Genomic DNA, 18,009 nt, shown 5'->3' on the forward strand with positions numbered 1-18,009 from the left:
TATAAGGTTGGAGGGGGTAAGCATCTCTTTAGAATATACTGTATTTTAATTATCTTTGGAATAGAAGGTAGCTGGGAGATCTATAATTCTCTCTCACATATGCATGTAGGCAACCAAAACAGCAATGTGGTAGAGGAGGGGGTGAATTAGTACATACGTCTGTAGCACTGGGCAGCAGACAAGCCTGTCCACCTTACTACTTCCGGAAGAAAAGTTTGTCACTCCTCCCGTCTATTTGCAGCAGCATAACAAGAAAATGCTGCTCTCTTCAGCCTGAATAGAAATTTATCTCAGACAAAAAATCTAAAGGTGCATCCAGCAGTTCTGAGGCCAAAATTATTACAGTTTTGCCTCTTGAATTTTGGAAAATCTCAAGCCTCAGCACACAAGTGGAAGGTGAATTAGGTAAATCACAGGATGTCTTATTCTGACATGTGACAAGAGGAAGGAGAGAGAAAACCTGCTCGGGGATAGGGAGTAGGAATACAAGATAAGCAGGACAGCCAGCCTCCCCTTGACAAGTGTGCAAGTGAGCTGCCTGCCCCTCCAGAATCTCCAAACATTTTAAAGGCAAGAGGCAGCTACAGGACACTAGAACATTTTCCACCCAGCTGACCTTTGATTTAAAGGGATGGTCCTCCTCACCCTAAAAATTAAGAATATCTTGCTAACTCAGACCACCAACATTTAGTTCAAGTTTTCTGCTTCCTGTAAAACCTGAGAACATATACTTAGCTTTACTCTTCCACAGACTACACTGAAAATGTCAGGAAACAGGACAAGCTAGCTTATAAATAATTGCAAAGCCGCTCCTGAAAAGGGCTGAGAGGGAGGTGGGATGAAAGCTTCCAGCCAGGAAAGCTGTGACTGCCAAGGAGCAGAACAGAATAAGGACAAGGACAGTGTGTGATATCCCAGCTCCATCTGTACACAGAAATGAAAGGCATTGAGGAAAATATCAGTGCGGCTTATGGCAGGCATTCCCAGGTGTGGGAAAATCCTCGGGGGAAGAACACCATCAACAGAAAATACAGCAGACCTTATAAGAGACAGCTGACGTGGCAGATCCTACAAAAGCTTGTCTGCAGTATCTGAGTGTCTTTTGTTCCCTAGCCCCATTCTTTCACCTGGCAGCTCGCAGATTAAAAGACCTGAGAGATGTTCCTGTCACAGAAGACTTTGCCTCAAAAGGCTCCTAAAAGGAGGAGGGACCAGGGTAATGCAGGGTCCACTACAGGAGATGCGTGGCAGTGGAAGCTTTACCCTTCTAATAACAACTCCCCTACTTTTCTGGAAATTCTCCCTAACCCTATCCCCTCGCTACCTGCAGAGTGATAACAAAGCCAGCATTGTCCATCAAGTCTCAATCTGAAGTGACTCAGTTATTCTCGGGAGCTTTGTGTTCATTTTTTCAGCCTGGCATCCTAGAAAACAAGGTTTATGTCATCATATTGCCTGTCATATGTCTTAACTGTTTGTCCCTTCCTATTAACTTTTGAATCACACCGTACTGGGGATACAGGGCTATGAGAGAAATTGAGTTTCTCGGATAGAAATTGAGTTTCTCTAAGATCGGCGAACCTGCCTTTGATTGGGTAGGGCAGAGCCCCCAGTTCATGTCTCTGCTGAGAGACAGGCTAAGAGCAGAGTCAGCACTTATCCCTGCTCTTGAGCCTGTCCCAGGCAATCAGCACACGTGTGTTACCCGGCCGGACAGCACCACTCATTCTGCTGCTTGTCCTGCTGGTAGGCAGAGGATGGGAAAGGGGAATGGAGAGTGCTCTGTGGGGAATGGGGTCGGGTGGAGGGCTGAGCTGGACTTCAGTGGAGAAACACATCATCGCAAGTCTGGCCTCATACTCAAGAAAACTTATTTTCTCTGCCAAATTGCCTGTAACTTCATGACACATCATCAAGGACAAATGACAACATTTATCAAGTACTCACTGAATCCAGAATGTAGCCACACACAAAACAGCAACCAGTTGGAGAATTCATCCACTAGATTTGTTGCTGCAACTTTTTCTTCCCTTTTGCCTAAGCACTGGAAAAGTCATGTTGAAGTCAATTTATTTCCTAATGTCACCACTTTCTAGGTCTGCACAATTAATGCAGGGTTTCTTGAAACAAATAGAAAGCGCGTGATGAATCAAATGTGAGCACTCGGGAAACAGCACTCCCACAAGACCGCCAGGCTTGGCTCTGGAGTCAGTTTGTGACACTGGTTACAAGCAGCTATACACCCCAAGTGTGCTCTGCAGAGGCATTTTTCTGTATCTACTGACCAAACTATCCATTTTTAAGGAAAAGTGAAGGAACAAAAGAAAATGTCCCTTTTTTGCTGTAGCACCACATGGTAAATATCATTCGTCCCGTCCCAACTGCTTCTAGTGACAGTGGAGTGTTTGTCTGAATTTTTAACAGATGTTTCTAAGTACTCTTGTCCACTTCTCTCTCCTGAGGATTTCTGCAGTGGGATAGCTCTAGATAGTAATACAAGCAATGCTTGTAAGAGGCTCTGGGGATAAATCTGTAGACACTGCATCTAGGATGGGTGTGGGTATGGGTCCAAGCCTTATGAAACTTCATAAATATTCTCTGAAGAATAGCAAGCTGGATTGACCCTGCCTGCAGATGTTTTTGAGCTTACCAGCCCCACAGCAAAAAGCAAGACAGCTTACAGATAACTGCAACACTCCTGAAACAGCTCAAGAGCAGGACTTAAACTGAAATTTATAAAAGCAGGGGTATACTGGAGCAAAACAGAATAATGCAAAGGATGATGTGTGATGGTGTAACTTAATTTCAGTTCAAAATACCAAAGATGCTTCAAAGGGGACCAGTCAGGGCTGAGGCAGAATTTCCCAGATGTCAGGTTGCCCTTGGGAACAAGCACACTGGATTCACTTGACAGGTGTGAAGGTACTCAGGAGAAGTCAATCAGAACACAAATTGCTAAAAAAAAAAATAAAATCTCTGCTTTCATTTTTAAAGAAAGTGAGCATGTTGGGCTAACGCCTGACAAGGAGGCAGTGACGTCTGCCCGAGTTTGTACACAGCCTGAAACAATCAGCAAAAGCACGCTCATGGCTGCTAGTTTACATTATCGAAATGGAACCAGAGCTATTTAATTCTAAAACGAAATCTATTAAAGCTATTGTCAATGTTTCACAGCAGCTGAAACTGTTTTTTTAAAAGGTCAGTCTACTAGCTAGAGAGTGAAAACAAGCAAGGTGGCTGTGCCAGCCCTCAAGACATGGCAGCATCCTGCAGCCTGGTTGTGCATTCCCTTAAATGTCGGGCAAGGAGCAGCAAAGGTCTGAGCTGAGCCCGGGTCAGTGCCAGCCGTGGGGACACGGCAGAGCTGTGGGGACAAGCAGAGCTGTGGGGTCAGTGCCAGCCGTGGGGTCAGTGCCAGCCGTGGGGACACAGCAGTGCTGTGGGGTCAGTACCAGCCGTGGGGTCAGTGCCAGCCGTGGGGACACAGCGGAGCCGCAGGGTGAGCGCGCCCGGCCCCGCGCTGGGGGAGAGCATCCCTGCACTCTGCCGTGCCAGGCAGAGAAAGGCATGGCTGGACACGACTCCACTCGGTTTTCCAACCCGTTCAGCTTTGTGGCCGCGGTGCCATTCACAACAATACCACAGCCCTCCTCTACCCCCAGAAAACCCAAAAAACCCCAACCTAAGAACCACTTCCCCCACAAACCACATAGCAGAGCCCCAAACTCCCCCACAGCTAGCACAGACCTAGCATTTGCTGTCATCTTCTCCACTGGCATTTCTGTTAACCCCTTCTGTAAGATCATTTGACTCTATTTCAAAATTCCTCTTTGTGAAAAACACTTGTTAAATATTGGCCCTGACTGCTGCACAAAGTGATAGCTTGGTAGTCATAATCCACGAGATATATTTAGCCTCACAAACTCATCATCAATGGATCTTGAAAGCATTGTAGCCAACCGACTGGAAACCACATGCAATACAAACACATAATAGAACTTTTAATGTGCAAAGAGACTAAACAAAAAGATCCTTGACCTTCTTGCTTTCCCTTGCATACCATTATCCCCAGTGAGACAGCAAATGGAATGACGTGGAGAGCAACAGCTACCAACAAGCAACTTTGGAAGCCAATTTCTACAGTAGTTAAGCAGTTAATGACGTTAATCAGAATGATAACTTATTAAATTCTGTATTTATGCAAATGGCATTTTGGCATATCACACGGAGACCTGAGTAGAAGAGCTTGCCAGGGAAAGGTCCCAATATCTTTTATATTTACCATCTTGGGGTTTTTAATACCATGTAAAAGCATCTGCGATGGGCAGTACGTCAGACAAACCACACTTAAATAAAATGCTACAGTAAAAAATTAATATCTATTATTCCAAATAGATTAATGAACAAATTGATTCATTCTAAACTTTATGAACCAGAGATTCATCTCTGTAGCACATCCAATCTCTGCCATTATCTCTTTAACAAGAAGATTACTTTCCTTATAGAGCTTCCTAAAACAGGCAACGATTATTGAACAAAGAAAATAACAGGCAGCCCTCTCTCTCCCTCTCCATGTTACAGTAGCTAGGGAATATATGGCACAAAAATATAAAGTAACAGAGTAGTTTATGACTGACATGAAAGGACATTATCCATGTGTAATGAGTTGAATCAGAAAAACTGCAGTTTAGGGTAGGCAGAATTTACAGTAATCTTAGTTTTGTAAAACCAGTGTGGAAAACTTATTGCTTTCCAAGAGAATTAGCTGGGAACTTCTTGGTTTTGGGTTGCATTTAAATTCAACAAGGATGGAAGAAGCAGGGGATTGGATAAACAGCTATGAATTACACTTTTAATTGCTTTCAAGATGTCAAAAAACATCAAGATGTGCTTATGCATGTAGTTTTCCCTTTTCTTGATTCTGTTTAGCAGAATTAATTTCTGCACAGATTTTACCCACTCATTCAGTTCTTCCTCTCTCTTCAGGAAAATGAGGTGGGAACTACTTCTGCAAGATGTCGTGCAAAATGAGTAATTCACGAATTGAAACTGTACCTCTGTTTTGAAAATCAATAGTATTGCTTATACACAAGCCCTAACTGTTGATTTATTTATGTAAATATCTTGGTATCTGGGTACCTTTGTTTGTGCAAACCTCGCAACATAATGTTCAAATATCTCTGGAAAAAATAATTGCCTTTTTTCTCCCCTTTGGGTACAAATTTCTGTGCTTTAAATGAATGTGCAGGTATCCTGTTGCTGCATGAAGCCTTCATTTCAAAACACTGACTAATTCTAGGTTTAATTAAAACAGAATGTTTTATATCACAAACACAGGTTTTTTTACAGCACATATATTCTTTACCTTAATGTGACTGCTGCTTATTAAGAGAAGAATTTTTTTTTAGTTAATTTAATGAAATAATTCAAAGTTTTGCAGCAACTCTCTTTATAGAGTGAACTTATGCAAGCACCGAAGCCTTTCCAGAGAAAACAGGATTCTCCACACCTCCCTCTGGCTTTTCTCCCTACTGAATGCCGTGGCCTTCACTCAACCAAAGGAAATGAAAGACAGACTGAGACAACAGCATCACGTGGGTGAAGGTCAGATTGATTTTCAGCTGTGTGGTGCTGTTTTATCACCCTCAGGACAAAAGTTAAGCCCTTCATTTTTTTTTTCATGTCTGCTTTAACAGAGCAACTTTCTTTTTTTCCCTGAAATTTTGGTTGGGGTCCATACCACCAGAATTATCAAGCATAGCCTAATTTAAAACATTTGTGAAGATCTCCCATCCTCACAGTAAAATCCAGAGCAGCCCACACACCACAAAATTTCCATGAGTTTCCTCTATTCCCTGTGTACAAACAGTGGCTCCTTGAAACTACGGAGGTTTCTGCAGTGACATTTGCTGACAGCAAAAGCAGAGTGGGATGCAGCTGCTGGCTGTTTGCAATGATCCTGGGCACAGGAGAAGAGCAGTTGCTATCTCAAAAGGGGCAAGTTCACAAATTGTTTTTTCTCCCTATCCTCCCTTCCTTTCCTCTCCTCTCTGCTCGGAGAGGCCAAGCCCTCCAAGAGCTGAGCCTCCCGCCTGTCACTCGGCAATCCGGACATGCACGGCCAATTACTGTGGCAACCTCTGGAAAAACAGGGAGTTTTGCTAGCTCTGATTGCACTTTTTCCAACTTCAGCGCCACATACAAAATCACTCTCCCCCAACTTGCTGCAAGAATTGGCTTTCCTCATTTCTCTTCTAATTGAGATTCTCCCCAAAGTAATGATGTTATTTTCAATAGTCAATTTTAGCTAGTCATGTCTTCAAAACTGAATTGACTAACCTAAAATGAGGCATTTTGTACATCACAGATATGTATATGCATACCTATTTATCAAGTGAAAGCATCTTCCCTCCCATTTCCAGTTTTCTGGCAGACAAAAAACTCAGTATTCTCTTATTTAAGCTATGAGACAAGAAAATTCTACTTACTTTCATTTCCTTTTGTTTTAAATGTTGGGTTGAATTTGTCTTATGTTGTGTGAAGAGTGAAACAGCATCATGACTGCCTCCTAAAGATGACAGTTTGTCCACCATAAAAAGCAAGGAATACTATCTGCTTTATTTCTATGTACCAGAGGCTGTGGTCCAAATCAAACCCAGTTACACTCAATACCATCAAAACACCTTGGGATACAGTTCCTACATGAACCAGCTCTTGTAAAACAAACCATGGTAAGTGTGTGTAAGAGAGGAAGGAGTAGTGAAGGGCTGTAAGGTGACATCAAGCAGCTATCCAGGTTGGATCTGGATGCAAATTGAATAATTTTCTCCGTTTTGTGAACAAAGATTTGACTGGCATGTGTCCTTAGCTCATCTGAACCTAGCTGAGTCTGCCTCCAAAGCAGCACAAGGAGCAGTGTGGCTTCTCCCAGCATCCCGAGGAGATCTGCCAGTCCCCACAGGATGGGCCAAGGAAGGCTCTGCACATGCACAGAGCTCCAAGGAAGAGCCAGCCCTGGACAATGGACAGGAGAGCAATTGCAGCTGAGAAACCAGGAGAAACTAGTAACACAGCAAGGTGTAACTTAAATGTATAAACTGTGAATGACTCTGTTTCATGTGGGGCTGGGAAAGGGCAAATGTCAGCACAGCAACAGAGAGAAGACTGCTGGGAGCAAAATGCAAAATGGGACAGTCCAGAAAGGAGCAAGCGAGGAGAAAGCTTTCAAGAAGAGACCACAGGGACACATGCACAGGCACCAGGGAGAGGAAAGGGCAGAGAGTGGCCACCCCAAGCACACAGCCAGAACACACAAAAGCACAATCCCACATGATGCAGAGACAGAACATAAGCTAAGTACTACCATAAATAACTGTCCTAGATGCATGTTGGATTTTTGGCTGGTTTGGGCTTGGTTGGTTGCTATGGTTGATTGATGAAGATTGAACAATATACTTCAAACCTGCTTACACTACTCTTGGAGTGCAGTAAATTACCTCTATTCAGTTTTGCTCGAAGAAAAGAAACAGGTGTGTGTATTTTTATTTCTGTAGACTCAAGTTCATAAAGGGAATTTACTTCTGTCTTTCGAAATTTTCTAATGAATAATTAGTAGATGTAGATTTCTAAAATGACCATTTAGTATAAATTATATCAAATCTCATTTATTTTAAGAGATATCATTAAGTACAAAGTCTGCATGAGTGAACTGAGTTCACTGTAGAGGAAATGACTGGGAATTATGTTCAAAAATCTATTCAAATGTTTAATGTAACAGATTCCCTGGAGAAGAGAAAAGCAATGGGCTTCTACAGCCTTTCCTTATGTCCTCTTCAGCAAGTGTAACAGTAATTGAGTAGAAACAAAAAGAAGAGCCAAAAAGTCTTTCATCATTATGGCTGAGAACGATTTTCTAGGAAGCCTAAGGAAGAGATGGACCCACATAGCAAAAAATGACGCTTTCAGGAGGAAGTTCACTCCTACCATTACTGATGTCACCCACAACAAAACCCACCTGGATTAAGGACCTTGGCTGTTCCTCCAATTTCATGCACGTCATTAGGCAAATCAGTGCAGCCACGGTAATTATCATTCAAAATAACTCAGGCTGTTAATGGGGAAGGTCTTGAGTTCTCCCCCAAACACTGACCTCTCGTTCCTCTCATGTTGACATAAAGCTTGTGCAGCTCCATAGGGCACCATATCTGGGAGCTGAACAGACTAAAAATCAATCCCTTTAATTGTCAGCAATGTCAGCTCCCAAAGACAACACAAACCTTTTACCAGCATAAGGCAGGAGATGGAAGGGAGGAAGGAAGCAGTCCAGTAGCAGTCAAAACTTAAGCCAAATTAGAATGACGACTTTATAATTTCATGATAAAAATAACAATTTCTTGTGTCAGGAAGGGGCTGCTGGAATGTTTAAAGATTACAAAGTTCTTGAATTCCCTACAAAGTATTTAGCAGGAACAGACCAAGTGCCTTGAAAATGCCAAATTAGTTAAGACAATGAAAACTGCTTGTAATAAGCAAGATGTTTGAATAACATGACCTATATTTAATACATGTAATTGATTAAATTTTTACTAAGTAGATTTTCAACAATTTTTAACTGAATATGAAATTATAGAATTTACCCTATTATTAAAAGCACCTCCTAAAATTACTTACATGAAACAGCATTCAAAATGTACATACTTGCTGCCAAAGCTTTGAAGAAAGTCAGAAGCTGCTTGAACCTCTGATAGAGGTCCTCTGATGTGCAAGCCCAGCTTGGAGAGCAACAGCCTCTCCAGCAGGTGCAGAGAAAATATTTCCCTTATTCAGTTTATTTGAGTGGTTCAGTCCAATACTGTTTGTTGAGAACAGAGGAACTGCTTGGCAGATGATCCCTAGTTTGCTTCTTGCCAGCCTACGGCAAAGAAAGGCGTGAGACGCCCACGGACCACACAGGCACCCGGCTGAGGCCGTCCCAGGAGGACACGTACCTGGGTGGGTCGCTGCTGCTGCCAGGGGCCGGGGCTGAGCGCTGCTGGCCGGTCCCCGGGAGCCCGGGGTGCCGTCCCGCCGGCCGGCAGGCTGAGCCCCGCCACCCAGGGGCCATGCCGAGATGCTCCAGCCAGCATCCCAGAGCCAGCCAGCTGAAGAGGACCAACCCATGCTGGCACGTTTCCCTAAAGCCAGCCGGCACCAGGGGGTGGAGGCTGCTTTCTGGCTTCCCCAAGCCTGGAGCACAGTTAATAACATGCCAGCTGTATCTGCAGACAAGCCAAGTTTAATGAGGCTACAACAAAAGCATTCAAATATGCACTACAGAACTTCTGTGGGGATTTTTTTCTGGAGCTTGTTTTTAAAAAATGAAAGATAGGAATTCTTGACAATGTTTGTACACACACTTCCCTCATTTTTAATTGATTTTTTTTTAAATTATATGCCACAAATTCAAAGAAATCAACATTAGAAAGACTTGTTTAATCCCACTACTTCCAGCAGCAAAATTATGCTGTGTGATGAGTGCTTGAAATGCACTGCTGGTTGCTTTTTTCTTAATAAACATTGAAGTCTTAATTGTTTTTCCCCTACATGGCCAGACTTCATCTTTCTGACTGCCAGGTCTTCACACTAGGACAAGTCCTATCCTTCGCCTCCTGCTCGGGAGCCAGGACAGACAGGCCCGTGTGCCTGGCACAAGTGATGGAGGAGATAGCTGATCCCTGACTCTCCTAGCAGCCATGCCTCACCACATCCCCCTCTCTTACTCTGGGCCAAGGTACACGAGGTTCCAATAAGAGGATTGCAAACAAGGACTTAGAGAGGGGAGGGAGCAGCAAAAGAAGCCTGCTCGGGAATGAGGGCATGGAGAAGGTGGGAAAGGGGCAATCGTTCACTGCCTCCTGCACCAGAAGAACCAGAGAGTATCAAATGAAAGCAGGTGACAAAAATGAAGTGAACAAAAGGTGATGCTTTTCCCCAATGTGTAGTTGAACTCTGGGTCCCCACCACAGGAAAAGCTAACTGCACTTCAAAATGGAAATTCAGGGAAGAAGATGGTCTGAATAATTTAAATAAAAAGCACCAGAAAATGCTCACCTAAGTTTGCTGACAGCTAGGAAAACATTCTGGGAAAACAGCACAATGGGACCATCAGGCTGGCTCAGTACAGCCATCCTTACATGAAGAGTACTTACCCAATTGTCTGTGATGGGATAGGGGAAGAAATCAGGGAAAAAAACCCAAAGTCTCAGTGCATCTCTTTTTCACTGCTTACAGGTGCAGTCTGAGGATCTCAATGGCTCTGAGTCTGCCAAGGCTGTTAATATGGCCATCGTTTTTGTCCTTCAACAACTCACAGGAAGGCAATGTGTGCCCTTCAGCAGCATTCTAGCCAGAAATAATCCATGCTCTTGTCCATCTGAGACAGGACAACCCCAGCACATCCTCCATTCAGCTCTCTAAGGCTTTATTAAAGGCCACTTTGTAACAAGCACATATCTACTGTAGTCTCCAGGCTATCCTCACTGCAGTTCTGAATTGAGTTTCATATACTGGGTTCTGTCTACAACCCTCTGAATGCTGGGACCTGCTTATGGCAAACAGGCATCCTCCTTCCTGCAGGCACAGCTTCTCTTGCAGCTCTCACCAAGCTCCAGACTGGGAAGGAACTCTTTCCACTGAAACCTCTCCTTCCTCTTTTTTTTTTTTTTTTTTTTTTAAATAAAACCCATTTATTATTTACTTAGATTTCTGTATGCTGAGAAACAAACCTGCCCTATGTAGACCCCCACAATCCTCCCTCTGCTGAACCATGGCAATGGATTACCCTTGCAAAGAGAAATCTGAAGCAGGAGGAGAAGGGGAGGTGGAGCTGCAGCACCTCTGGTGCCCCAGGATTGCTGTGTGGGGCCTGAGCCGGTGCAGGGGGATCTGGGCAGGCTCCAGCTCCCAAACGCAGCTCCTGCTGCACACAGGAGCTCCCATGGCCAGCACCCAGCACAGCTCTTGCTTCACGGCATTTGGGGTGCCTCAGTCTCTGTGCATCTCTCCGTTGCTGATGTAGCAAAGGAGAAGAGACTGGCTTCTCAGCCAGCCAGGGACAATCTGTTCAAGATATCCAAAGGACACGTTTCCTTTAAGAGGCCTCACTTGCAACATGCACCCACTTTCTGTTCTATCCATTTCCATGCATACCTGTGCTTACTTTGCAGACTACTTTTTGAACTAGATAAAAGCAGATAAAAGAACTCAATTAAAGTAGCAAGAATGAAACGGTCCCTTGCCAATACAAGCAGGCTAACTTGTCGTCCTCAGCTCCTCACTGGGCCATATGTTTAAAAATGACAAGAAAAATGGTCTTCCTTTGTGAAAAACATATGCTGCTAGAGGAGAGACATCATCATTGCTAAGAAATTTTGTGCAGCCTCAGAACACATAACCAGGCCATCCGCAGTGACTGCTGGCTACGTGGGGGCTGAGGAAGGGCTGGAGAGAGCTCATTACCTCCCTCCTGCCAGGGGTTTTGGTAACATGCAACCAAGCAGCCCGCAGCCGCGCTGGCAGCGCTCCTATCTGCACACGCAGTGCCTGGCGCTGCCTCCCTCGCCGCCATCCCCGGGGGGAGCGGCACAAAGGTGGCCGTGGCGATTTGCAGGGATGGCGCCGGGCGCACTGGCACGCTCTTATCAGTGCGCGCACTGGCCCCGCGCAGCGCGCCCCCGCCGCGGGCTCGCCGCTCCGGGACAGCAAATCCCCAGCCGGGTGCTTATGGCCAGCGGGCATTGTTGGAAATTCACGTCCCCCCACCATAAATCCTTCCAGGCACTGGCATGCCTGCAATACCCAGGAGAGACGGAGAAAGGAGTGCGGAGGCTCAGCCCCGCTGACACCTCTCCATGCCGAGGGGCTGAGCGCAGCTCACCTACCTTTGCCTGGGGATGACCCTCCGATGTGACGGGCGAGCAGCGCTGTTGGGGAGCACGACACTTGGCACAACTCTGTCAAACACACGCAGTACACTACACGCTACACTGGAGCACATGTGCCATGTGCAGGGGCAGAGCCAGCGCCGGTGCCTCAGCACACACTGCGCGGGATGTGCTGCGAAACCTCGGCATGGCCAGGGGTGCTGTAGGCCCTGTCTGACATGAAATTTGCAGCCGTGCTTCTCTTTGTCTTCAGATGTGGGAATCTGTTTTGTGTTCTACACAATAAATACGTATTTCACTGAGCACCTGCACAGCAAGCCAGTCAGCACAGCTCCTTATCAGCACACTGATTTTCTGGCACGTGCAAGCAGAAGTCCTTGAAAAAGCCTCTTTTCAGGTTGGCTGGGAACCTCCAGATAAACTCAGACATCACCTGTGTGGTGACAGCAGTCAGGGGAACCGGAGCCCCGGACCACCCAGCCACGTGTACCCCTGCAACAATGCGGGGTTTCAGAGCTCTCAGCACGGAGGGCACAAATCCTGACTGCAGGGAGATGTGCAGCACCTGGGCACTGTGGCCAAGGTGGCTGCCGAGCCCTGGGGAGCCCTGTGCTGTCCCTGCACCTGGAGAGGGGACATCTGTGACAGACTAAGCACGGGAGCCTGCACTTGCAGCCCTCCAAGTGATTGACAATAAAAACACTGCCCCGGTGCCCATTTTCAGATCTAGACAGCAAGAACTGAGGACTCCAGGGAAAATCCATGTTTTTACAGTTTGTGATATTATTGAGCTTTTCTGATGCCCATTTTAAAACACTGCTATGACCTCTGGAAAGAAGGGAAACTGCATTTCAGCATGACAACGCAGAAGAGAACAAAAAAAGGAAACTTGTTATTTTTTTAAGCTTGAAACACTAGTTAGGTTAAGAGAAAAGAGCAGAATTCTGGCAAGGACAAGAGCACTCAGACTGAACCACAACACAGTAATTAGGGCCAGTAGGTCATTAGACACACAGCTGTATAAACTAGGTGTATAATTAAGTTTCCACACTGCTTTTTCACAACTGTATTTCAGTTTCTTTTATGGAGGACGATCAGTAATTCATTAATTTAAAAATGTAACAACAGCAGCAGCAAAAAGAGAGAAAAATATCTAACTTGCCAATCAGGTGCAACCAAAGACTACAATTTTGGGAAGGGCTAATTTTGGAAATGTATATAAGACATCTCTCTTTGTCAGTGGGAAGCAAAAAGTGCCACCTGACAAAAACAATCATGAGACATCGTTACTTGTTGACAAGCTGCTGCATATGTGTTTCTGGATAAGCATCCCACAAAATAGGGTTGCATGGCAATTAAAATTCTTGTAGCAGGTGAAATATAAGAAAATGCAAAATTATACACTAGCATGAAACAGTTACATTACCTCGTTTCAAACGTAAGCCTAGTGTACAAGTTACAGGGCATTTAAAAGGAGCAACTGCAAGACTTTAATTATAAACTAGTTCCTACCGTACAGTAGTTTAGAAAAATCAGCTGCTTCCAAGCTGGCAATATCCATATATAGCTCTGCTGCTGTTTGAAACAGACAACCTGTAAAGTTATCAACAACAGAAGAGGACCTCATGAAATGCTCAGAGACCCAGCCAAAACCTACTTCTGTCCACTTCATTGATGTGTTAATTTGCTTTAAAACACTCTACATTCACTTAAGAATCTCAAGAAACAACTTTACCTGAGACTATTCTGACCCATGGGAGGAAAAGGGTGGAGGAAGCAAAAAAAACCACAATAAAATACTGGAGCTAAACCTAGATTAATACAGATGGATTAAACACACAGATAAATAACAAAATTTGTGACTTTTTAGCCATTTTTGTCAGACAACAAACCACCTGGCACCAGCCACCAGACACTGATGCCTCACAGAATAGTTGCTTGATGTAGGGAGCCTCTGGTACTCGTAGGACACAATAAGTTGTAAATCCACGTGTAGTTTCTTACTCTTGTCACTAACACTGTAAGACAGCATCATGCTACACCTACACTGTAACAGCAGCACACAAAAACACGTATAAAAAAGGCTGTACATGATACCCGTGGCAATTACTTAGTCCTCTCTAGTTTAGGTGATATGGATACCAGTGAGTTTTAAAGTCATTTTAAAAGCTTAACACAGCCAGTGTATACACTAGGTGTTTTTATTAGTTCTTAAGAGTATTTTTCAAGATGCTGCTGTTTAAGGAAATAGTTTAAGGCACTGTTTCCAGGACTGCTGCAGGAGTGCTCATTTGTGAGCGCAAGCTAGGAAACAAGGGAAGACATAAGCCAGTAAGGAAATGTGGTGTTCTTTTGGTACAAGCTGCCCCCGTTTAGACCCTTTTCAGATGCTCTTAGACACTGGGAACATGCAACCTGCAATCACAGACATCAGTCATGAGCAAAACATATAAAAGGCACCTAATTCTGTCAGAAGGAGAACATCTCTACTACACTGACATCAAAAGGAATGCCATGCACCTATGCTACCAGAGATGTCTAGATTTCATCAGTTTTGTCCTCAAAGAAACAAGTTTGAAATACATGAAAAAGCAAGGAGGGGAATGGCTGTTTGTTACTTCCTTACACGTCAAAGCAGCTGCGTTCAAACTGTATTATAACTTCAGCACGCTGTAATGAATTTCTAAGGGATTCCAGTGAAAGAGATGGTTTATCCTGCTCTTTGGAGTGATCTCTTGTAATCCTGCAACACTCCTGAGCTACAATACCTTCCTAACTTCAGTATCCCAAAGGAAGTCATTAGTTATGTTGTATTATCAGCCTGGTGATATTATCACTAAAAATATTACCTGTATTGATCTGGAGCCATGTAGACATGACTGAAAGCCCTGCTTCAGATTAAGACATGAAAATCTAACTTGCCAAGAGGTCAGGCACTGCATTACACCCTCAGGTGTGTCAGGCAGGTATCACAGGGAAAAGGAGTGCAGGGTAACTAAGGACACAGGCAAACAGCTCTTTTTGTAGGGTAAAATCTTTAAATATAACACACTTTCTAATGCAGTCTTAGGTTTTCACCCAAGTCTTTTTAGATGAACTGAACAAAGATACACATTTTGCATGCTTCCCTCAAAAACCTTCATGATTATCAGACCCCATATCAAACTGGTATATCTAAAAGGGTTGGTTTTTTCCTCAAGGTAAGGAATGGGAATATGAAGCAATATTCCAGATTGTCTTCATGGAAACATTCTCATTCCAAAATATTTGAGTGCAATCTTCCTATTTCCTTTAAATCACTTCAGGACACTAGATTAAACTAAATAGAAAACAGACACTCTTGCTCTGGAACAAGGATTATCCTCACATGGAGACAATTAACACTTATTTCATGTATATGCAGATAGTTATATGGTGCCTTTTTGGGACAAAATCTCTTTGTAAATCATCCGCACATGTGAAGACAGTAAAAGAAGGCAAAACTATGCTACCTGCAATCAAGAATAGCAATGAGAATACTGACAAATTATTTTCATATATCCCTAAAAATATAGTTTATTTTTCTTAGTCTCACCAAGAGAATACTACACTGAGGATAAAAAAAAACTGAGGTGTGAAAACACTGACTGAATTTACATTAATAGAATTTCTAGGTTGTTATGTTTTAATGCAGATTTGCCACTGGAAAAGAAAAACAATTGGTCCTTTTGATAGCACTGCTGTCACCTGTCATAACCTTACATTCCTGCTCTGGAGTCCCCATCAGCAGTGTCCACTCCCCTCTGCCAGTGGTGCCATTACAGCTGTTTGGGGACCACACAGGGAACCAGACCCAAACAGACACTTGTGCTAAAAAGAGCCTCCTTTTGTGGGGCTCCCTCCCAGCACCACAAGCAGCTGTCCCAGCACAACTGAGGAGACCAGGCAGTGATGGAGCAGCAGCCACCCAGGGCACTTCTTCCTTGGAAAGGACCAACGTCCACATGGGCTGTGCACTTCACCTTCCAGTTTGGAAAACAAGGGGTTTTCTGAGTAGAAAGTTACATTTTCTTGCTTACTCCCCTGCAGCAGAGTGCCATGTGCAGAAGTCTCAGGCCAGTGCTGTGTCTGTCAGCTGGCTGGGAAATTACCCTGCAAGAAGTGGCCTTTCGATTTTATGCACTTTCAAGTTTGCAGCCTGTGTAGGGCTTAAATGAGAGTGCAAAGCAAGGAGCCCTGGGGGCAGGCTTAGGACTGCAATCCCTATCCAACTGCAAGCATGGGAAAAGCCCCAATATCTCTCTGTCCTTCCTCCCAGCAAGCAGATGGGAACAAGAGCAGGGAGTCCTCCCCTCTGCAAGCCAGAGTGAGACAAGGGAGGGTGCTCTTGGGTGGGAGTCTGACCAAGCCAAAACCTCCACCTGACCCTCCCTCCCTTGCTGTATTCCATCCCCTGCATCTTTTCTTGGCTGAGCATCATTTTACTTATGCCCAAAAAGGAGAGCAGAAAACATAGACTAATTACAAAACAAATTAAGTGGCCAGGAGGAATATGCACTCAGGGGAGAGATGATGGGATACTGCTGCACCAGAGGAGAAACTAACCCTTCTGTCTTCTGCCAGCCTTGACCTACCCGTCTGCCATAACAGCAATTGCCTAAAAATAATTTAGATGAGTGTGGAGGAAGATGTGATGGCAGAGCATTCAACTCTGGGAAGGTGAAAGATAAGAATCCCTGATTTAAATAAATATTAACATATTCTGCGCTCCCCCTCCTAAGATTTTATTTAATCTTTGGTAAAATCTGCAAAGCTTTTTCCTACCCCTGTAAATCGGCTTAGCGTGCTCGGCTGAGTACCTGCTGCTACCGCCGGCCATGCAGAGGCAGCCCTGGAAAAGCAAGGTATGTTGCAATTGTTCACACCGGTGCTCCGAGCTTGTTCTTACTTTACAGAAAGTAAAATCAAGATCAGCGTAGGCTGATGCCATCCTCACTTCCATAAAATTCAAAAGGCAATGTAATAATAACCTAGGGAGAATGCTGTATTTTTAGGGTGAGATTACAGAACTCGCACTATGAATTTTAATCTCAGGAATCATCGTGTTCTTTTAGGGGTTCAGAGGCCTTTTTCCCTGGGAGTTTTGCACACTTCAGCCATTTAACTTTTTTAATCTTCCTACATTGGGAGAGAGAGGGAAAAATACCTGCCTGAAACTTTTAGCATTAAAAAACCCCACAACATTTTTGTCTAACGTAATTACTGACAGATTCCAATTGGAAAGCTGTTGCTTTTATTTTAATTTTATTAAAGGAGTGAACAAAGGCTACCCAAGGCACCACAATAAAATTACATTAACTGTAAAATTACATTATTAATTCTTTAATCTCACTTGAGGCCTCAAGCTGTTGCTATGTCCAATTACCCAGCTAACCACCTGTCAGAACTGTAAAGCTAGTTTAACATTACCTCCAGGACAGTTGTGTGCCCTGTGTTCAGTCAGGTCTGCCAGTGAATCGAAGTCCTGCTGACAGTTATCGCAGGTGTAAATTGACTCATCCTCCATGTCTTCATCTTCCTCATTTCTCTCTTCCTGGCTCGTCACACTGTTCCTCTCTTCCAGGGCCCGGCTGTCCTTCGCTTCGCTCTCCAGCTCTCCTCCCAGGCCACCTGCCAACAGCAAGAACATCCTCTAAGTTTGAGAGGTCTGAAAAATAAGAGCTTTGAGAAGGATGTTGCGCTTATTAAGATACATTTAATTACAGCCGCTCTCACATTATTCCCGACACCTTTCATTATATTAATGTGGTTTTTATATCATGTGGTGCAACAATTCTCAACTGTATTCTCTGCTGCTTAGTGCGAATCCTGCAAACACTCTCTCCTAATCTTCTCTGGTGGGTGTATAGCGGGAGCCTCTAACTCTGTCATATAAAGTTGTTAGTGTTTTATCACTTAACCAGATTCTCAAAGCTTTAAAAATTGGCAAGATTAATTACAGCCCTCAAAGAAAAGGCATGTGCTGAATTTTAATTCTCAGTGCTCTCCTCCTCCCACCGCCCCCAAGCCCCAATATTAGTAACAACAAGTGAAAAAAATGCTCTAGATG

General features: G+C 44.1%; 1 protein-coding gene across 3 annotated transcripts in view; it reads right to left on the reverse strand.

Moving 5' to 3' along the window:
• ZNF423 (zinc finger protein 423) overlaps positions 1 to 18,009 on the reverse strand; it is a 225,724-nt gene that overhangs the window by 141,785 nt on the left and 65,930 nt on the right. For 2 of the 3 annotated variants that reach the window (XM_088171874.1, XM_088171875.1), the window contains exon 3: positions 17,370 to 17,570. In XM_088171874.1, the coding sequence (XP_088028000.1) occupies positions 17,370 to 17,570 (201 nt within the window). Of the gene's footprint in view, positions 1 to 13,433; positions 13,515 to 17,369; positions 17,571 to 18,009 lie in introns of all 3 variants that reach the window. The other variant, XM_014882611.2, reaches the window with a different exon arrangement.

Source organism: Sturnus vulgaris, chromosome 12 (assembly GCF_052056855.1).
Source record: "Sturnus vulgaris isolate bStuVul1 chromosome 12, bStuVul1.hap1, whole genome shotgun sequence".
NCBI lineage: Eukaryota > Metazoa > Chordata > Aves > Passeriformes > Sturnidae > Sturnus > Sturnus vulgaris.